Source organism: Lupinus angustifolius, chromosome LG14, assembly GCF_001865875.1.
Source record: "Lupinus angustifolius cultivar Tanjil chromosome LG14, LupAngTanjil_v1.0, whole genome shotgun sequence".
Classification (NCBI taxonomy): Eukaryota; Viridiplantae; Streptophyta; class Magnoliopsida; order Fabales; family Fabaceae; genus Lupinus; species Lupinus angustifolius.
This window is the reverse complement of record NC_032022.1, coordinates 10047835-10070992: the sequence shown is the minus strand read 5'-3', so window position 1 is coordinate 10070992 and position 23158 is coordinate 10047835. Positions and strand designations below refer to the sequence as shown.

The following is a 23158-nucleotide window of genomic DNA, read 5'->3' as shown; positions in this document are numbered from 1 at the left end:
TATATAATAATGATTTTTCCTCATCCATAATTGCATCACCTTTTTGTTTCAAATTACCATCTTTATAAATAGTAGTTTCACTATACCAACAAAGTGTTGATCGAATGGTACTGTAAGACCTTACTAGATGATCTCTAGATAAACTAAAAAGTTAAGAATTTGATTCATGAAAATGATATTTGTTGAAAGAAACAATCACGTATCCAAAAGACTATTAATTCCTTATAAATAAGGTAATGAAATACCTTTGATTATACCAAAAAAATAAAACCTAAGGGACAAAAAGCTATCAATATTGTAATGATAAGTTTGATTGGTGAATTGGTTCTTGTAACGATGGGATATAACAATTATATAAGATATGTAATTAAAATCAATCACATTGGAAAATGGTGTTTAAATCATATGACATTGGTCAAAATTAGTTTGTACATTGTTTATTTTTTATATTTTCCAAAATAACACATCAATAATTGTTATAGTTGTTTATAATATGATTAAACATTGCATAAAGATAATAATTAAATTCTTACAATCAATAATATTTATAATATTCTCACATTAATAAAGTGATGTAAAACTTTATTAAATTCTTATATATACCAAAAAATTAATGATTTAATTCATAAAAGTGATATTTGTTAGGAAGAGAGTGACACACTCTAAAAAAATTAATTCTTTACCCATAAATCAAATAATTTATTTCTTTACCCATAATTCCTATAAATATATTTGGATTTATACAAAAAATATATTCTCTAAACCACTATGGATAAATCCAGGAAATTAATTTGGGTGGAGAATAAATCCCATAAAATATACGTAGTTTGTGCTATTTAAAGAAAGTACAGCACAATAGAAACTAAAGCATAGAAATAGGATTACAGTAACAATTTAACCTCCGAAGAACCATCTTAACCCGCAAAACTCTTAACCAAACTTTGACATTCAAACTTAACCCTTTATTCTCTCTAATGGCAGTGATCTTCTCTTCCTCCTCCTCCACTTGGTTCATCAACATCAACCACCAATGGGGGAGCCAAGATCTTCATCATCACACTCATCAACATCTGAAGCTTCTTCAATCACCACCCCTCCCCCACCACCACTACCACCATCATCTTCCAACAAAACTACCCTTCTTCAACCATCACATAAGAAGAGACACAAAACCAAAGTGGTTCGTGTTTTTCGATCTGTGTTTCGATCTTTACCTATTATAACACCATGCAAGTTCCCTTCAATGCCTATGGGAGGCCCTGATGGACATCATCAACATTACAAGGCTATTAATGCAACTGGTAACAAAATCTCAGGCACGTTGTTTGGGTACCGAAAAGGACGTGTTAGTCTCTCTTTGCAAGAAACTCCTAAATGTTTACCTTCTTTGGTGCTTGAGTTGTCTATTCAGACCAATACTTTGCAGAAGGAGATGGCTCTTGGGATGGTTAGGATTGCTCTTGAATGTGAAAAACGACCAGATAAGGACAAAACTAGGTAAATATATGTTTTTGGATTCACTTTATTTTATGTAATTATGAGAGAAGAAACTGATAATGTTTTGTGTACACCCATAATCAAACTTTTTTAGGGTTATAATAATGGAATTTTTCTTCAATAATACTTGCAATATAGATTTAGATTCCAAACGTTATATAATCAAACCAAAAACTTTTTTATTTTGCCCTAAGGGCTACACATCTTAACAATGGTATGTGAATTGTGAAATGATATTTTTCAACTTTGAAAGGATGCTAGAGAAACAGATAGTAAATAAATATATTACAGCAGGTTAATATTCATTTTGTTGTACAAATAATGATCATCTAATTAAATTAATGATTATTATAAAGAAAGTCTTACAAGTTCCATTGTTATGATTAAAATATCCTAGAATTATGTAAAAGAATGGTTATTTTTCAAAATATATAATGGATCTTAAACCCGAATAAAAGATGAATGTTGTGTTAGATAATCAGATTGATTGGAAAACTTTGTCGAACATGCTACAGGTTGATAGAGGAACCGCTATGGACGATGTATTGTAATGGGAAAAAGAGCGGTTATGGTGTAAGGAGGGAAGCAACAGAGGAGGATCTGAATGTGATGGAGCTGCTCAAAGCTGTGTCAATGGGTGCAGGTGTGCTTCCAGGGAAATCTGAAAATGTTGAAGGTGCGGATGGAGAATTAGCTTACATGAGAGCCCATTTTGAGCACGTAATAGGGTCAAAGGATTCTGAAACTCTCTATATGTTGAGCCCAGAGGGAAATTGTGGTCCTGAGCTTACAATGTTTTTTGTGAGAGTTTAAGGTTCAACAATTATGTAGATAATAATTGACTTGAATGTTTGATGAGGTTCACAGGTTCATTTGTGGGTTGGTGAGTTAGAATTAACACATGATCCAGATTTAGTGTAGTCATTTAATATATTGTTGAGTACTTATGCAATGTTATATGACTTCTCTGTCGTCCATTTTGGCCATGCATTTGCATAACTAATGTTTATGTTTTTTCTTGTTTCTGGTGACATTTTATTACCTCTTAGCTTGAAATATATGCCACTAAACTATATTTGAAAAAGTGCAATATAAATGTGATAATAATATAAAGATTTATATCATTTAGTATATTATTTATTATTCATTTGTATTACATTTTTATAAAAAATTAATAATAATTAAACATGAATGGTGGATGCTACACAATATAATAACACTGTTTATGCATACATTTTTTCTCTAGTTAAAAAATGTTGAGTTGAGTGTAGGATAAATCTCTTTCATAGACTTTTATGCTTCATTTGGTTCGAGAAAAGAAAGTAAGAAGAGAGAAATATGTAAGAAAGAGAGTGAAAAAAGAGAAAAAGATGAAAAATATAATGAAGTTTGTGTTGTTTGGTTGCATAAAAAAAAAGAAATGAGTGATTTTATCCTTTCACTCTTCCTCCCTCATTTTCTCTTCATATGAAAGAAGAATAAATTTTGGTGGGTCATACTTCCTTTTTTACTCCCTCTTCTTAAATTCTCTTTCATAGACTTTTATGCTTCATTTGGTTCGAGAAAAGAAAGTAAGAAGAGAGAAATAGGTAAGAAAGAGAGTGAAAAAAAGAGAAAAAGATGAGAAATATAATGAAGTTTGTGTTGTTTGGTTGCATAAAAAAAAAGAGAAATGAGTGATTTTATCCTTTCACTCTTCCTCCCTCATTTTCTCTTCATATGAAAGAAGAACAAATTTTGGTGGGTCATACTTTCTTTTTTACTCTCTCTGCTTAAATTCTCTCCTCAACCAAAGGAGTGAAAGAAGACATTTCTCCTCAATTTCTCTCCCCTCATTCTCTTTCTCCTCTCTATCTCTCCTACCAAATGAAGGCTAATGATGGTGGAAGACTTTATTTACTTAAAAATACATAATACATACTATAGATGATGAACAATACTATCATCATATATAACCAAGATCTTTCATGTCAAATCATCAGGCAAAAATATAAAACCAGAATGGAACGTACCTTAATATTCATAGAGAATATGACGAATGAACTTTATATCATCATTCGTTATGTATCCACCAAATCCATGACCTTTATCCTTATATGCAAATAATGTATGTTCATAGTAGAATAGGTAGGTTCTTTGGACTTCCAATTATAGATCACCACTAGCCTTAGTTTATTCTCTAATGGTCTTAAAAAGATGGCATTGGCATAAAATGGAAACCGAAAAATGAAGGAAGAAGAAAAGAAGGAATGAACAACCTTCACTCTTAAAACCAATGTAAAAGAAGAAGATGAAAGAAAATCAAGGCTTAACAATGAATATACCTCATAAATCTTATTATGAATCTTGATCTTCAAAAGGAAACGAAAACCAAATATATAGCCAAGAATCCATAACCGAAAAGAGAAGAAAAAGAAAACTTTCTTAAAAAGGAAAAACGGCCAAAACAGAAAACTGTTTTTAACAGCCAAAAAATACCATAAAATGAAAGTTATGAAAAATAACCAGAAAAAGAAATTCAGTTATATTATGAATCATTCTATTGATCTAATTGCCTCTTTTTATTGCTGGAATCACAATTTAACACGCCCCCACAAGATGGAACATAGATATTAGACATTCCAAGCTTGGAAATGAATCAATTGAAGGGCCCTTTGTGCAAAGCCTTGGTTAGGCAATCTGCCAACTGGTTCTCTGTAGAAATAGGAAGGAGATGAACTTCATCATCTTGAACTCTTTCACGGATGGAATGACAATCAATCTCGATATGTTTTATCCTCTCATGGAAGACCAGATTAACTGCTATGTGAAGAGCGGATTGATTGTCACAATAAAACATGATGGGAGTAACATGATGAACTTGTAAATCAGGAAGGAGATAACTCAGCCACCTCGCTTCATAACAGCCAAGCCCAAAGCACGATATCCAGCTTCTGCAGAGGATCTGGACACAATATTTTGCCTCTTGCTCTTCCGAGAAATTTAGGCATTTCCAATGAAAAAACAGAATCATGTGATTGATCTCCTAGTATCAATACAAGCCCCCAATCTGAGTCACTAAAACTAGTCAATTTTGTTGAGTTTTGGGCTGGAAAGAAAATACCCTGACCATGGGCATGTTTGAGGTACTTGATAATTCTCAAACCAGCTTCATAATGCATATCAGTGGGATTGGGAAGAAATTGACTCAAATGGCTTACTGAATATGAGATATCAGGCCTTGTGTGAGTGAGGTAGATCAACTTTCCAATCAATCTCCTGTATTTACAAGGATCAGTGAGGGGATGAACATATTTGCCATACAATTTCGTATTTGGATCTATAGGAGTAGAGCAAGGCTTAGAGCCAAGAAGTCCAATGTCATTTAGAAGGTCCGGTGTGTACTTCCTTTGGTATATGTTAATTCCTCTTGATGATCTGGCCACTTCCATTTCCAGGAAGTACTTTAGCTCACCTAAGTCCTTGATGCTGAACTGCTTATTCATGAAAAAATTTAGTTGGGTGATTTCCTTCAAGTCATTTCCTACAACCATCAAGTCGTCAACATATACAAGAACTGTAGTAAAACTGTCATTAATAGTTTTTGTAAATAAAGAATAATCATCCTTGGATTGAGTGTACCCAAATTTGGTCAAGATAGAGGTGAGTGTTGCATTTCATGCCTACTGTCTTGCTTCAAGCCATAAAGATATTTCTGTAGCTTGCAAACCAATGTTGAATCCTGAACAGATAGATGTGCCATCCATGATAGATGTTCCAATAATTCTCCATGCAAAAAAGTTGTGTTCACATCCATTTGATGGATGTGCCAATTTTTAATAGCAGATATAGCAAACATGGTCCTAATTGTTGTCATTTTGACAACAGGACTAAATGTTTCAAAATAATCAAGCCCAACTGTTTGGGTGTAACCTTAGCAACAAGCCTAGCTTTGTATTTGTCTATTGTCCCATCAAAATTATGCTTAACTTTGAAAATCCACTTGCAGCCTATAGCTTTCTTGTCCTTAGGGAGTTTGGTGAGGATCCAAGTGTGGTTATCATGAGAGCTTTAAGCTCACAATCTATATCTAATTTCCAATTCTCATATTTTATGGCATATTCGTATGAGTAAGGCTTAGTATGTGTGTTTATGTTTAGGACAAAGTGTCTGAATTTTTTGGAAAGTCTATCATGGGACATGTGATCAGAAATGTGATATTTAATGTTATGCATATTTATAGTTGATGCCTTTAATGACAATAGACAGTGGTAGTCTTGTAAGTGAGAAGAAGGTCCTCTAATTCTGGTAGACCTTATAAGACTATGGTCAAGTTCACTATTAGGGCCAATCTCATTTATAGGTCCATCATCAGCATTGTATGGGACATGATCATTACTGACCTCAACTTCACTCTGCATTAATTCAATGTTAGTATTATTTCTATCAATAGTGATTTCATCATTTGTGGGATAATCAAGGAAAAGATCACAAGGCATATAAGGAGAAATAGGCAAAGAGAATTCACCTTCATTTTCACTGTTTGAAGAATTGGAGATAAAAGGAAAAGCATGTTCATAAAAGATTACATTTCTAGATATGAATGTCTCTCTATTCTTTACATCAAAAACTATATATCTTTTTGTGCCAGTTTTATAACCAAGGAATATGCATTTTCTAGATCTAGGATCTAGCTTCTTTCGACCTACAAGAGTAGAGTCAAAACATAAACATCCAAAAACTTTAAGAATCATCAATTTGGGATCATATTTAAACAATATTTAATATGGTGATTTTTGAGCTAGAAAAGGACTAGGTTTCCTATTGATGAGATATATTGCATGATTAACAACAAAACTCCAAAAACATTTTGGAAGGGAGGACTGGAACAGAAGGGACCTAACTACCCTTAAGATGTGTTGTTGTTTCCTTTCTACTATTCCATTTTGTTGAGTAGTTTCAACACAAGTAGTTTCATGTAAGATCCCCTTCAAGGCATAAAATTCAGTGAGCTTGATTTCAAGCCCATCATCAGTCCTAATGCATTTGGTTTTGATGATGAATTGGGTTTCTACAAAATTAACAAAACCCTTTAAAAGAGCAGGGGCTTCTGACTTGAGTTTCATAATATAGATCCAAGTGTGCCTTGACTTATCATCCACTATAGTTATGAAATATCTAAGTCCACTTATAGAAGGGACAGATAGGGGACCGCATATGTCAACATGTATTAGATAAAAAACATTCAAAGATCAGAAACACTTTGTTGAAATGACAATTTCTTTTGTTTAGCATAAAAGCAGATTTCACAAGGATCAGTAGAGGTTTTTATGGGGATGAAAGGAAATTATTTTTGCATAGTCACTAATTTGGCATGAGGTAAGTGTCCTAACCTTTTATGCCATATACATCATTCTTGTAAGTATTAAACTGGTTTACACATGGAACATTACTAATCAAACTACTACTATTAACAATGTATAACCCTTTTCTAATCTCAACTGCATCAATCATCCTCAAGGTCTTCTGTTCCTAGATTAAACATTTCACTTTTGAGAAAACCAACTCACAATTGAGAGACATATTTAGTTTAAAACAAATATGATATTGAATTTTAAACTAGGTAGGTATAGAACATTTGAAAGATGAAAATCATTAGAGAAAAGAGTCGTTCCTGAAATGACTGCAACAATATCACTTCCATTTGGTAATTTCACATAAATTAGAGGTATTTGTTTAAAAGATTGGAAATTTGACATTGAGTAGCATACATGGTCTGTTACACCAGTGTCAAGTATCCAATCTTTTGATATGAATAAGTTATGTGTAGTATGTGATATACCTGATGGTTTGGAACTAATTTGATTAGTCATGTGTAAAGGTTAAGGATTATTTTGCTTCATCAATGTTAATATGGCTTGATGCTGATCAAGAGTAAAGGGCATTGATCCTGAATCTTTTTGAATTTGTTCAGTATCAACAGTGTCATTGATACTATCTTCTTCATTGCTTATGATGTTGTTCACATTATTGTTGTTCTTGAAGCTTGGAGGATATCCATGCTTTTTGTAGCAAACATCCACTATATGTCTTGATTTGTTACAGTATGTGCAAATTCTTGTATTATTTCCTCTTCTAGAGTAACTTCTTCCTCTTCCTGAAGTTGGACCTCGAAATCCCCTTCCTCTGGTCCTTCCTCTGCCATAAGATTCACCTGTATTGCTAGTCAAGATTCTAGGTTCTTCATAAGGGGCATTCAGTTGCCTTTCTTGTTGAACAAGTAGGGAAAAAGCTTTATTGATGTTAGGGAGAGGTTCCATGAGTGTGATTTGGGATCTCACAGTCGAGTATTGCTCATTCAATCCCTTTAAGAATCTTATAACATAGTCACTTACCCTATAAGCTTTTACAATTGGAACCACAATGCTCTTACACTTGAATTCACACATACAAGATGTGATAGGTCTGAAGTTATCTAGTTCTTACCATAGATGCTTTAATTGAGTGTAATAGGCATCAATTGAAAGGTTACCTTACCTCAAACTATAAAGGTCTTCTTGCACTTCACATATACGAAAGATATCCCCTTGGTAGTATCTCTCTTTGAGGTCACTCCATACTTCAAAGGCCATTTCTAGGCAAAGAACACTCTCAGCTATAGATGGATCCAAAGACTGATTGATCCAAGACAAAATCAAGGTGTTGCATCTATCCTAAGTGGCAAATAAAGGGTCATCATTTGGGGATTTTGATAACCCACCATCAATGAATTGGAGTTTATTCTTTGTTTTTAGTGGCATTTCCATGGCTTTCGACCAAGAATGGCAGTTTCCTCCTTTTAAAGGTACAAATACAAGGGTAGAGCCAGAGTTCTCATTGGGGTGTATGAAGTAGGGACTGGATGGATCACTCAAAACATTGGTGGCCATTGAAGAGTTTGCAAAAGGTGATCGGATTCGATGGGGAGGAGAAGATGAGATAAAAGAATAAGGCACACCAAAGCTTATAACTCTGATACCTTCTTAAAAAGATGGCATTGGCATAAAATGGAAACCGAAAAATGAAGGAAGAAGAAGAGAAGGAATGAACAACCTTCACTCTTAAAACCAATGTAAAAGAATAAGGTGAAAGAAAATCAAGGCTTAACAATGAATATAACTCAGAAATCTTATTATGAATCTTGATCTTCAAAAGGAAATGAAAACCAGATATATAGCCAAGAATCCATAACCAAAAAGAGAAGAAAAGAAAAACTTTCCTAAAAAGGAAAAACGGCCAAAACAGAAAACTGTTTTTAAAACCAAAAAACACCAAAAAAGGAAAGTTATGAAAAATAACCAAAACTGAATCATTCTACTGAACAATTTAACAAATGCGATGAAGAGAATGACTTGCTTTATATGTATTTTGTGGTTCTTGTTTGTTGTATGTTTGTCTACAATTGGGACTATAACCTCATATTTATAATAAGTGTATAACCTTTAATGAAGGGTGATGCTATTTCATTTTCTTATTTCAATTTTGTCTATCATAAAATAGAAATAAAACTTTTGGTATATACACAATAATTTTCTTTACAATTATATCTATAACCATATATTTTACTTGAATTAGATCATTTTAATTTGACTACTTAAAATAATGACCCTATATACATTTAAATATTACATGTGTGACCCAAAAATTTATTGAGTACTTGAAAATTGATGAGGTATCAAACCTTGGCTTGGAAATCACCTTACACTTGATTAGAATGAAATATGATAATGATCTAGATGTGAAATTGATGGGTTTTTTTAAAGGCAAAAGTAGTGTCTTGAGAAGGAAATTCACGGCAAGCTAAAATATATCTACTCAGCAAAATCTAGAAGGTTCCTCAAACCAATTAAGAACTAGAAATATCTGTAATTGTATGCATGATGAGTTCGGAAGAATAATGTGAAGCAATTTTCTCAAATTATGGTATGGATTTTAACATTGTTTTCTTTGTGATTCAAAGGATAAGAACCCAATAAATATGGCAGCTAGCTTTGTTCACACATTGACAAACCTGTTATATCGTGTAATGCATTATAAATTATAAACATATAGTAACATGTTCGTTAAAACAAGAAAAAAATGGCATTCCTTATTTGTTGTAAATAATCAGTGGGAGTGCCAAATCCATGTAAGATGCTATAAAGCGTGGGTTAATCCTATGTCAAATGCTATGTTCTTATGAAATGGAGCGTTAGAAGAAATTTGTCTCAGGTTATGTCATTGAAATGTCAACTTAAACTTAAAGTTGTTTGATGCATTTTTTTATGAGCAAGGAAAACAAAATTAGATTAACATAAATTATGTTTTTACAGAATTTATGTCCCACTTTATAATCATTTTGAATAATTGTTTTATCGTAAATTGCCTGAATTCACTATTGGACGATGATGTCTCCAATTGCTTTGAAAATGGAGAATAAAAAACCTAAATCTGTTGAGAGTGGGATTTGAACCCACGCCCTTTCGGACCAGAACCTTAATCTGGCGCCTTAGACCAACTCGGCCATCTCAACATGTTTGTTGCTTGCAACATTTATGACTTAATAACAAATATTATAGATATTTGCATTCCTGCATTCATCATTTGATATCCCAGCCATTGCGTGCATCGAAAATATATTCCTTAATAATTATTACTTTCTTAAGTTTTATGAAAAATCATTTACCCATCTGAATGCATCTCTTCATAATGTAAAAGTAGGGCGAGAACACTCGACATGTGAGATTGAGCCATATTTTTCTTAAACTTGTTACAGTAAGACTTTTAAAAAATATATTTAACTTAACAAATTTAATTTTAGATTTTAAAATACTTATTATATCTAATAGGCCAATTATTTAATTATATTATATATTAAATTTTATATTATATTATTTTAATATAACTATTATTATTATATATGAAATTTTAATATAAAATCTATAAAAATATAATTTATTTGTAAATATAAGATGAGTCTATTTAATAATAAACTTGTATATTACTTGTTTCCTAATACATCAAATAGGTAAAAAATATTTAAGTCTCCATTAATTATGAGTCATGTGATGTGCACTTGTCTTACATTCTAGGAGTCAACTCTCCAAAGTTGTTATATGTGATATAGATTGCAAAATTTGACATTCTTGTTTAAAACTCTATGCAGAAGGAACTAGGATTATTTGTCCTCAAATATTTCTATTCTCATATCTTAAGTTAATCAAATTCTATTAAATAACATAAAAAATATTATTTTTTGTTTTTATGATTTTCTTTTTTAAATATATATTAATTTTCAATTGGATGGGGACACAATAAAATATAGAAAATAAGACAAGTAACCCCATCTATATAGAAGTGGGTGAAAATTGGTTCCTACAGCTTTTACTCTTCTAGCCAAGGCGTCTATAAGTACATCCATGCATACATAAACCCATTTATGCATATAGTTCCCCAAATCCATTCATGCAAGTAATGTAAAAGTGATTTAAGAAGAGTTATTTCTACCATTTAATAGAACTTGTATCATTGTAATTGAGTCTTGGATTCGTCTATGACCTTAACAAAATAATCAGAACACTAAGGATGACAAAATGGGCTTGGCCTGATGGGCCAGCCCGTTCGGATGGGTGTTTTTAGCCCAAAAGCCCTTACTCAACCCGTTTTGGAAGCCCGTTTTTTAGACGGGTCATGGAGGGCTGGGCCAGGCTGGCCCGATGGGTCAACATTAAGATTAAAGTTCATTTGTCTATCATGTTGTTCATTACAATTAAGATTAAACTTTTACAATTTTAATTTATGTTTGGATGCTTAAGCATATAATTCTTCTTTCTCTTTATAAAATGAACATTTAATATCTCATTATGTAGTTATCTATTATCTTCACTCTTATCCAATTATTGTACTTGTTATCAAATAAAGGCGGAATTTCACTGACAATTAGGGGTGTTTGAATCAAATTTAAACATTAAATTAATTGAAATGAAAAATTAGATTTGAACTAATGATTTTGATTCCTTTTGGAAAATTAATTGAATTCGACTGAGTTTCAATTTATATTTTTAATGTAGTCGAATTCAAATTAAATGGATGAATATATATACTTTATTGTGATTGATTTATAATATAATAGTTTTGATTCTTATACACTTTTTAAAACTTAGGAGTTATAAGCTCTATTGTGAACTAGAAGACTAAAAGTTCAAGACTATGGTGGTTTATTGTTTAGAATTTACAAGTTTCGTACTAATGCAATATGTTATTATGAGATTGTGTCTTTTGTTTGTGATTTTTTGTTTTAAAAGATATTTATGAATTGTCTGAATTATTTATTTTTGTCTAGAAGTTTTAATGTGTGTTTTGAAAAAAATAACGGGTCAACCCTCCGGCCTGCTAGCCCTGCCAAATATGGGTTGAGCTACATTTTGAGCCCTTTTAACAATAAGGGTCGGGCTGGGCCAACCCATATACTGACTGGCCAAAAGTGGGCCAGGTCGGGACGGACCGGGCTGACCCGTATTGCCACCCCTAGATAACACCAAGGAGCACATATACATGAAACATTATGTTTTTTAACTCGCCTCCTTATCACAAAAAAATGCAGTCGATAATGCTTGAATATATGGGCTAGAAAAGTTCCTCTAACAATGCATCAATATACTCATGATTAAAATTAAAAGTGTATTTATCTTCTAATCCTAATTGTTGTTATTGTAGCTTGTAATAATTCTAAATAGCACAAAATAATACTTACTCGCTGCATCACGATCATGTCACTCTCTTTAAGATGTTTCATGATACTGTCCAAAATGTGCAAGTAGACTATCAACTACGCCGTCCCCAAGATAAAATAACTCAGATATCTGGTATCAAATTTTTACTGCACTGTAAAAACCGATCTCGAATACACCCACCACAATATGGCTACTGGTGCCAATTCTCGAAATATCCGCAATATGGCTACCAATGCCACTTTTTCCCCACAATACTGACTACCAGTATCAGTTCTCGAAATGTCCATAATATGACTACATGTGATATTCTTTTCCCCGAATACTGACTATGAGTGTCTGTTCTTGAAATTCACACAATATGATTACATGTGTCATTTCTTAGTGCCACGTAAAGAAATGAGGAGAAGTTTGCCGGAAATGCATCGGCAGAAAATATGATGGAGAAAAAAAAGTTGAATGAAAATGCATTCAACTTAGGGCGAGTTATAATGAGTGGAGAATGCCTGTATTTATAACATAGGATTTTTTCCATGTTCCTCATTTCTCCAATGTGTGACTTGAAAGTTGTTTCTTTTTTCAAAACTTTCTATATGAGACTTGAGAGTTTTTTAGATTTCATACCCAAAAGTTCTCATTAATGATTTTCAACAAATCATATTCCAACACTAACAATAATGCAAAATTGAGTCGTCAAGATTTATTATATTATGTCTTAATATTAGATAATCATTATTGTATACCATAATGGATTGAGGTTGTTGGTTGGAATGTTAAAAGTTGAAAATAAAACGTAAAAAACAAATTCAGCAACCAATTTAAAGCATATTTTTCTACCCACTAGATCTTTATATATTTTACTATGGTAAAGGTCAAAGATTAAATTTCAGATAGCGATACTTATTGATAGAGATAACCAAACCCTAAAAAAATTAATTTTTTACTTGTATCATTGGTTACACAAAAAAAGTATAAAAACATTTATAAATTGAGGTATTGTTATGTTGGGCCAAAATGATGGGAACAATTACATATGCCTCAATTAGATTTGTTTTACTAATCTTTCCCTTATGCTTTAGTTTCTTTTTGTTATGAGGATAAAGTATCTTCTAGTGTGAGCAGATAACTTCTCTTCTTACACCAGTTAAATAATGACATGTATCTAATTATTTTAATTCTTTTATTTTATTTTTCTTTTTTTAATTTCTTAAGACCAATCCCCTTCTTCCTTCTCTCTTCCGTTTATCCAATTCACCAACAAATCTAAACACAAAATTTTTACCCTTCAATTCTCAACCAAAACTTGTATCACTATTGTTCGATCCCGATCATCAAAGTATCTCATCTGTTTGGATAGTCCTATTTTCTAACCGATCAAGATTCGAACAAAACAGTCATGGGATTTTACATGCCCATTGAACGGGCCCGATTGGTCAGCTTCAGGACCACTTCTGCTTGACACATCGCCTGCAATCCCACCTACACATGCCAACATGATAAGGACAAACTACAATACAACTATTAGACCTATCACATGCTATAAGTCAACTATGCACAAAGTATGATCTTACCAAAGTCATCTGACATGGGAAAATCAGCCTTTGACAAGCCATAGTGGTTGGCATTACTAACAGTATCCTCTAGAGCCACGTCATCCACCTCAACCATTATAAATGGGGGTATCCCCAATATGAGGTATTATTATTTCCTCATAACGTAGAACTTATCATTTGTCATTATTATTCTCTACCTACCTCTTACCTCTCATTTATTTCTCCCAAGTATTACCACTTCAGTCTTACAGACTTGATCGTCAGAGAATATTTTTAGATACCTCCACCGATGGGTCTAAGTCAATATTCATCCAGATTCCAGAAGAACTGTTGCCCGAACATTTGAAGAAGTCTTACCCGGACATCTAGTCTGATCAAACCATTCATCCACAAAAGAACAATAGAAAATGCAATAGCTTTATGCCTTATTGTTGGAAGAATGCCATTATTTGTGGAACACGTCCTAACTCAATCAAATTTAGAATTAGTTGTTTGTTTTTAATAAACCTATTCTCCAGGGATATAATTTCTTAATTATTTTATTCTTCCTTAGAAATAGGCATGATATAGTCATGGGTTCTTTTTTACTCTTTATTCTACTATTGTATTGGCTATATAAAGCCATTCATTTCATTGAATAAAGATAAGCTTAAGAACTACAATTGATATCATCTAATCTAAACAGTGGTATCAAAGCTTACACAAGGGTCTGATACTTAAAAAAGCACAAGGGAGAAGAGCTGAGTGAAAAACATGGCTGATGGTAATAGCTTCCTCAGTATTCCGAAGATTGATGGAGATTATGATCACTAGTCCATGCTTATAGAAAACTTGTTGAGGTCAAATGAGTACTAGAGCATGGTGGAGCAGGGTTATGAAGAGCCTAAACCAATAATGTCACTCACAGCAGCAACAGAATGATGAACCTTGGAGGAGCAAAAATTAAAGGACTTGAGGGCATAAAATTATCTGTTTCAATCTATTGACAAGAATATTTTGAAAATGATCACCAACAAAGTCACCTCCAAAGCACTCTAGGATTTGATGAAACAAAAATATCAGGGGAATCTCAAGTTCAACGAGCTCAACTTCAAAGGCTACGTAGGGATTTTGAAATTCTGGAAATGAAAAATGGTGAATGCGTGAATGATTATTGTAACGCCCCGAAAATTACTCCAAAAATCTGGCTCAAAAATGAGTTTTTTTTTTTAATAATGATGTCATATAAAATTTATTTCCTTATATTCGTTTCATTTTCGGAACATCACTTTAAGTAACATACAATGCGGAAAATCAAAAACATCATTATCTAAATGTAATAAAAATATAACTCGATATAACTTTGAATCATACTTCATTTAATAACGAAAAATATATATACAAAATACAAGGCGGAAAAAATATTCGCCCAAGCTGAAATTACACAAAAGTTGAGACATCCAGCATATCAAAAAGTACCCTACACAGATCTAAGTCGCAAGGGCTTGTGTAGGTGTACCGATCTTCCTCAATCCTCCATGCCCCTTCCTGGGACATCGAGAAGCGGTAACTCTGAATCCTCGTAGAACAACCCATCTGAAAAAAACGCAATGCGAACACAAATAGAAGAAGAAGGAGTAAGACATCTAATGAATATTACTCATTAACGGCGTGAAATTACACGGAATGTCACATCCAGACAGACACGCATAATAAATACAATATATACATCACATATAATAATGCACAATGATGAATGATGTTATAATCTCAGATTCTGAGGATCAAAGTCCACAATCTCAATGTATGAATCTTATGCTTATTTCATCCATCCTTTCATCAATATCCTCCCAATATACTATTCAAAAATAATCAAGAGTACAGGTCCCATAACAAGCCGATTTGAACGCACCAAAATTATTCCTCGCAATGATATATGATCGATCTGTTCCGAAGAACTATCCATTTCAAGACGGTGTCGTATCAAACACTTTCTGGGCATCCCTCTCATTGATCCTGATTGCAAAGAGGGGTTGTCAGAGATCGTCTAGTTTACGCTGTGAGAACTGTCTGATCCAACAGAATACCTCATCCAGGAATACAAGGCACTCGTCTTACCTAGACTCACCCTCAAGACTTTGCTGACGAACCACCGCCATCTGCAACGCATTCAATATTTGTTGCAGGTGGAGAGCGCGCAAGTTGAAACGTCCACGTGCAACTATGGTGAAGAAATTGAGAGGTTTTTGAATTCAACGGATTTCATTACTTATACATTTCATTTAAATTTTGAAATTGCTTCTCAATTCTACTTTTAAATTTTTAAAAAATTCTAGTAATTTCAGTTTTAAAAAACATGAAATAAATGATGCGTCACTGTGTCTCAACAGCCACAATTTCTTCCGTTCAAGATTTCAACACTATTCAGTATACAATTATTCGTTTACTTTACGGAACCATAACATAAAATTGTGTGGATTCTTTGTGCAGGAGAGAGATGAGCCTTGGAGAAAATTTTCAAGAGGTGGAAGCCAATTCTCGCCGTTCTGAATCAACGGCACAAAATATGCCAACACAATCGGAGCTTGACGAATTCTTCACTACCGCTGAGAAAGACATTCAGAAAACGTTTCAGAACAAGTAAGTTATTTTTTATATATCAACCTGAAATTCTTCTTCACTTGCTTATTTTAAACTGACATCTAAATTATTGTGATTAATAAATGATATATCTAAAAATATAAAATCATTGCAGATATAATTATGATATAGTGAAAGACGTGCCTTTGGAAGGACGCTACGAGTGGGTTCAGTTGAAGCCATAAAAGTATTCATTCCCTTTTGGCTTTTGTCCTCGCCAAGGAAGAAGAAGACACTGATGGATTCATAACATGCCACTTAGCTGTTTTTATTCTTACTTTTAGATTAGGTATCTTGTTTTCAATCTTATCTTATCTTTTTCGCCAGTCAGGACTCTTTTGTTTGGTTTACAGTTTTTTTTAAAAAAAAATCTGTGCTTAAATTAAGGTGAAGAAGAAGAAAATTCAGCTCCGTTTGTTCCTTCTAAAGCTAGCTTACGCTCAGTTATGTAATTAAATTCCCTTAGTCAAGAACAAACGGTTCAATAACATTAGCTCCCTTAAAAATCGTGTGCTTTTCTTTGTTTTAATTTTCTCGTTAGAGAGGTACAAGAAAATCAGTGATTGTATGGTTGTACCTTACTTTTCATTTTTTTATTTGGAATTTCACATGCATATTAACTGTCAAAGAAAACGGAAAGAGAAGCTTACAGCAACACAAAGAAGAAGATAAACTAGCATAAAGTAAAAATGGGAGAAATGAAGGTGGAGGAGCTACGTGTACGGTATCCGATTCTATGCTGTTGATCAAACCATGTAATTATGGAGAGGACGGAGGAGGGTGGTGGTTTTGTTTCATTGTTAGGCGTGGGAGGGGCTGGTACACGCACCATGCCGTGTAAATTTGGGGCACTTGTTTTCAGTGGGTGGAAAAGCTGATCATATTATCCCTCTCCCATGTGAGTAGAGTCTTCCAATCTTGGAACCAAATCAACTCTACTTTCACAAGTACAACAAAATTGGCACCGGAGTAAAAATTAGAGTAATGTTATGCTTATTCCCATAACTTACCTTAGCTAATAATTAATCCAAAATTAATACCATAAAGTACATGGCCTTTATTTTCAAATTTAAATATAGACACACATTAATGGGTAGAGAAGCTAGTACGTCGTTTTGTTTTTGAAATAAATTAAATTGTTTTGCTATGTACTAGCGTATGAGGGACGTGTTTGTCACGTACTATGGCTAGGAATATTAATAAGGCAGAAGAGGATAATTGCAGCACATGGTGTGAATATTGAGATTCCCTGCAACGTGTGGATTTGATTTGATGATGATTTGGTATGAAAGGGAGAGAGTGAAAGACGAGTCGATACTTCTACAACCAGAAATGTGCCTGAGATGCTGCTGTTACTGCTGCTTTTCTGTTATGCTATAATCATTGCATTGAGAATCAATGTATGATTTGGAGAGAGATTCTTATCAGCATGGAGGGTCCTCATTCTAAGAAACTTGTCAAGTTTTAGGACGTTTTCCTCCTTTTCTTTCACCCTATAACAAGATGTACACATGTACAATCCTCCCTTAAAAAAGAAAGGAAACATATACAATTTATCTTTTTATATTAGATGGCAATCTAATTAATAAACCAAGTTGGAAATGAGATATATAATACCAAATTGGATAGATCTCTATCACATGAGGAGGGATCTAATATTTTAAACATGTTATTTGTTTGAACATCATTTTACTATAATCTCACAATAATCGATTGAAGTTAGGTCCACTTAATATGTTGAACATGGTTTTACTATAACTTGACAATAATGGATTGAAGTTAGATCCACTTGATATGTGGCTTAGTGTATATATTGTTATACGTAGTTAGATTATAGGATTAAAATAATGGATTGTTGTTGGTTTGAGTCACTTCAAGTATAATGTCTCAAATTCAAATTGTGAATTAATATATATATATATATATACTATTGGGAATGGTCCATGCTTAGATTTGTACTTGTGATATTGTCTATCACCTATTGGTATGAGAGAGATATGAAAAACCAAAAATAAAACTTAAACTAAGGTATATTTTAGAAAAATAATATTCATAATTAAAAGCTTTCTTAATTGTATTAAAATTCTAATTTTTTTGAAAGAATGTGTGGCATTGAATGGGTTGAGATGATTAGAAACATAATTTAAACCCATCCCTAAAATTAGGGATGACAAATGGGCTTGGCCCGACAGGCCAGTCTGTTCGGATAGGGTTTAAGCCCAAAAGCCCGTATTCAACCCGATTTGGAAGCCCGTTTTTTAGACGGGTCAGGAGGGCCGGGCTGGGCTGGCCCGGTAGAACAATATTAAGATTAAAATTCATTTGTCTATTATGTTGCTCATTGCAATTAAGATTAAAGTTTTACAATTTTAACTTATGTTTGGATGCTTAAGCATATAATTCTTCTTTCTCTTTATAAAATGAACATTTAATATCTCATTATGTAGTTATCTATTATCTTCACTCTTATCCAATTATTGTACTTGTTATCAAATAAAGGCGGAATTTCACTGACAATTAGGGGTGTTTGAATCAAATTTAAACATTAAATTAATTGAAATGAAAAATTAGATTTGAACTAATGATTTTGATTCCTTTTGGAAAATTAATTGAATTCGACTGAGTTTCAATTTATATTTTTAATGTAGTCGAATTCAAATTAAATGGATGAATATATATACTTTATTGTGATTGATTTATAATATAATAGTTTTGATTCTTATACACTTTTTAAAACTTAGGAGTTATAAGCTCTATTGTGAACTAGAAGACTAAAAGTTCAAGACTATGGTGGTTTATTGTTTAGAATTTACAAGTTTCGTACTAATGCAATATGTTATTATGAGATTGTGTCTTTTGTTTGTGATTTTTTGTTTTAAAAGATATTTATGAATTGTTTGAATTATTTATTTTTGTCTAGAAGTTTTAATGTGTGTTTTGAAAAAAATAACGGGTCAACCCTCCGGCCTGCTAGCCCTGCCAAATATGGGTTGAGCTACATTTTGAGCCCTTTTAACAATAAGGGTCGGGCTGGGCCAACCCATATACTGACTGGCCAAAAGTGGGCCAGGTCGGGACGGACCGGGCTGACCCGTATTGCCACCCCTAGATAACACCAAGGAGCACATATACATGAAACATTATGTTTTTTAACTCGCCTCCTTATCACAAAAAAATGCAGTCGATAATGCTTGAATATATGGGCTAGAAAAGTTCCTCTAACAATGCATCAATATACTCATGATTAAAATTAAAAGTGTATTTATCTTCTAATCCTAATTGTTGTTATTGTAGCTTGTAATAATTCTAAATAGCACAAAATAATACTTACTCGCTGCATCACGATCATGTCACTCTCTTTAAGATGTTTCATGATACTGTCCAAAATGTGCAAGTAGACTATCAACTACGCCGTCCCCAAGATAAAATAACTCAGATATCTGGTATCAAATTTTTACTGCACTGTAAAAACCGATCTCGAATACACCCACCACAATATGGCTACTGGTGCCAATTCTCGAAATATCCGCAATATGGCTACCAATGCCACTTTTTCCCCACAATACTGACTACCAGTATCAGTTCTCGAAATGTCCATAATATGACTACATGTGATATTCTTTTCCCCGAATACTGACTATGAGTGTCTGTTCTTGAAATTCACACAATATGATTACATGTGTCATTTCTTAGTGCCACGTAAAGAAATGAGGAGAAGTTTGCCGGAAATGCATCGGCAGAAAATATGATGGAGAAAAAAAAGTTGAATGAAAATGCATTCAACTTAGGGCGAGTTATAATGAGTGGAGAATGCCTGTATTTATAACATAGGATTTTTTCCATGTTCCTCATTTCTCCAATGTGTGACTTGAAAGTTGTTTCTTTTTTCAAAACTTTCTATATGAGACTTGAGAGTTTTTTAGATTTCATACCCAAAAGTTCTCATTAATGATTTTCAACAAATCATATTCCAACACTAACAATAATGCAAAATTGAGTCGTCAAGATTTATTATATTATGTCTTAATATTAGATAATCATTATTGTATACCATAATGGATTGAGGTTGTTGGTTGGAATGTTAAAAGTTGAAAATAAAACGTAAAAAACAAATTCAGCAACCAATTTAAAGCATATTTTTCTACCCACTAGATCTTTATATATTTTACTATGGTAAAGGTCAAAGATTAAATTTCAGATAGCGATACTTATTGATAGAGATAACCAAACCCTAAAAAAATTAATTTTTTACTTGTATCATTGGTTACACAAAAAAAGTATAAAAACATTTATAAATTGAGGTATTGTTATGTTGGGCCAAAATGATGGGAACAATTACATATGCCTCAATTAGATTTGTTTTACTAATCTTTCCCTTATGCTTTAGTTTCTTTTTGTTATGAGGATAAAGTATCTTCTAGTGTGAGCAGATAACTTCTCTTCTTACACCAGTTAAATAATGACATGTATCTAATTATTTTAATTCTTTTATTTTATTTTTCTTTTTTTAATTTCTTAAGACCAATCCCCTTCTTCCTTCTCTCTTCCGTTTATCCAATTCACCAACAAATCTAAACACAAAATTTTTACCCTTCAATTCTCAACCAAAACTTGTATCACTATTGTTCGATCCCGATCATCAAAGTATCTCATCTGTTTGGATAGTCCTATTTTCTAACCGATCAAGATTCGAACAAAACAGTCATGGGATTTTACATGCCCATTGAACGGGCCCGATTGGTCAGCTTCAGGACCACTTCTGCTTGACACATCGCCTGCAATCCCACCTACACATGCCAACATGATAAGGACAAACTACAATACAACTATTAGACCTATCACATGCTATAAGTCAACTATGCACAAAGTATGATCTTACCAAAGTCATCTGACATGGGAAAATCAGCCTTTGACAAGCCATAGTGGTTGGCATTACTAACAGTATCCTCTAGAGCCACGTCATCCACCTCAACCATTATAAATGGGGGTATCCCCAATATGAGGTATTATTATTTCCTCATAACGTAGAACTTATCATTTGTCATTATTATTCTCTACCTACCTCTTACCTCTCATTTATTTCTCCCAAGTATTACCACTTCAGTCTTACAGACTTGATCGTCAGAGAATATTTTTAGATACCTCCACCGATGGGTCTAAGTCAATATTCATCCAGATTCCAGAAGAACTGTTGCCCGAACATTTGAAGAAGTCTTACCCGGACATCTAGTCTGATCAAACCATTCATCCACAAAAGAACAATAGAAAATGCAATAGCTTTATGCCTTATTGTTGGAAGAATGCCATTATTTGTGGAACACGTCCTAACTCAATCAAATTTAGAATTAGTTGTTTGTTTTTAATAAACCTATTCTCCAGGGATATAATTTCTTAATTATTTTATTCTTCCTTAGAAATAGGCATGATATAGTCATGGGTTCTTTTTTACTCTTTATTCTACTATTGTATTGGCTATATAAAGCCATTCATTTCATTGAATAAAGATAAGCTTAAGAACTACAATTGATATCATCTAATCTAAACAGTGGTATCAAAGCTTACACAAGGGTCTGATACTTAAAAAAGCACAAGGGAGAAGAGCTGAGTGAAAAACATGGCTGATGGTAATAGCTTCCTCAGTATTCCGAAGATTGATGGAGATTATGATCACTAGTCCATGCTTATAGAAAACTTGTTGAGGTCAAATGAGTACTAGAGCATGGTGGAGCAGGGTTATGAAGAGCCTAAACCAATAATGTCACTCACAGCAGCAACAGAATGATGAACCTTGGAGGAGCAAAAATTAAAGGACTTGAGGGCATAAAATTATCTGTTTCAATCTATTGACAAGAATATTTTGAAAATGATCACCAACAAAGTCACCTCCAAAGCACTCTAGGATTTGATGAAACAAAAATATCAGGGGAATCTCAAGTTCAACGAGCTCAACTTCAAAGGCTACGTAGGGATTTTGAAATTCTGGAAATGAAAAATGGTGAATGCGTGAATGATTATTGTAACGCCCCGAAAATTACTCCAAAAATCTGGCTCAAAAATGAGTTTTTTTTTTTAATAATGATGTCATATAAAATTTATTTCCTTATATTCGTTTCATTTTCGGAACATCACTTTAAGTAACATACAATGCGGAAAATCAAAAACATCATTATCTAAATGTAATAAAAATATAACTCGATATAACTTTGAATCATACTTCATTTAATAACGAAAAATATATATACAAAATACAAGGCGGAAAAAATATTCGCCCAAGCTGAAATTACACAAAAGTTGAGACATCCAGCATATCAAAAAGTACCCTACACAGATCTAAGTCGCAAGGGCTTGTGTAGGTGTACCGATCTTCCTCAATCCTCCATGCCCCTTCCTGGGACATCGAGAAGCGGTAACTCTGAATCCTCGTAGAACAACCCATCTGAAAAAAACGCAATGCGAACACAAATAGAAGAAGAAGGAGTAAGACATCTAATGAATATTACTCATTAACGGCGTGAAATTACACGGAATGTCACATCCAGACAGACACGCATAATAAATACAATATATACATCACATATAATAATGCACAATGATGAATGATGTTATAATCTCAGATTCTGAGGATCAAAGTCCACAATCTCAATGTATGAATCTTATGCTTATTTCATCCATCCTTTCATCAATATCCTCCCAATATACTATTCAAAAATAATCAAGAGTACAGGTCCCATAACAAGCCGATTTGAACGCACCAAAATTATT

The 23158-nt window shown here is 33.1% G+C and overlaps 2 protein-coding genes and 1 non-coding gene across 3 annotated transcripts; 2 read left to right on the top strand and 1 right to left on the bottom strand.

Annotated features, from left to right (window-relative positions):
- On the top strand, positions 925 to 2520 carry LOC109326271 (protein MIZU-KUSSEI 1-like). Its single transcript, XM_019558974.1, has 2 exons — positions 925 to 1497; positions 2013 to 2520. Exons 1-2 carry the CDS (start codon positions 1031 to 1033, stop codon positions 2308 to 2310), a joined length of 765 nt encoding a protein of 254 aa, XP_019414519.1. The 5' UTR covers positions 925 to 1030; the 3' UTR covers positions 2311 to 2520.
- TRNAL-AAG lies at positions 9947 to 10027 on the bottom strand. The gene has a single exon. It is a non-coding gene; the product is annotated as a tRNA-Leu (tRNA).
- Positions 15367 to 16881, top strand: LOC109326371 (cyclin-dependent kinase inhibitor 7-like). The gene is made up of 4 exons (XM_019559060.1): positions 15367 to 15393; positions 15853 to 15998; positions 16247 to 16396; positions 16512 to 16881. Exons 1-4 carry the CDS (start codon positions 15367 to 15369, stop codon positions 16579 to 16581), a joined length of 393 nt encoding a protein of 130 aa, XP_019414605.1. The 3' UTR covers positions 16582 to 16881.

Bases quoted from the DNA above. Each gene is read 5' to 3' on its own strand.
- LOC109326271 (XM_019558974.1), top strand. From the start codon at position 1,031: ATGGGGGAGCCAAGATCTTCATCATCACACTCATCAACATCTGAAGCT. The intron at 1,498-2,012 runs GTAAATATATGT...AACATGCTACAG, and splicing joins CCAGATAAGGACAAAACTAG to GTTGATAGAGGAACCGCTAT.
- LOC109326371 (XM_019559060.1), top strand. From the start codon at position 15,367: ATGCGAACACAAATAGAAGAAGAAGGA. The intron at 15,394-15,852 runs GTAAGACATCTA...TACCTCATCCAG, and splicing joins CACAAATAGAAGAAGAAGGA to GAATACAAGGCACTCGTCTT. The intron at 15,999-16,246 runs GTTTTTGAATTC...TTCTTTGTGCAG, and splicing joins TATGGTGAAGAAATTGAGAG to GAGAGAGATGAGCCTTGGAG.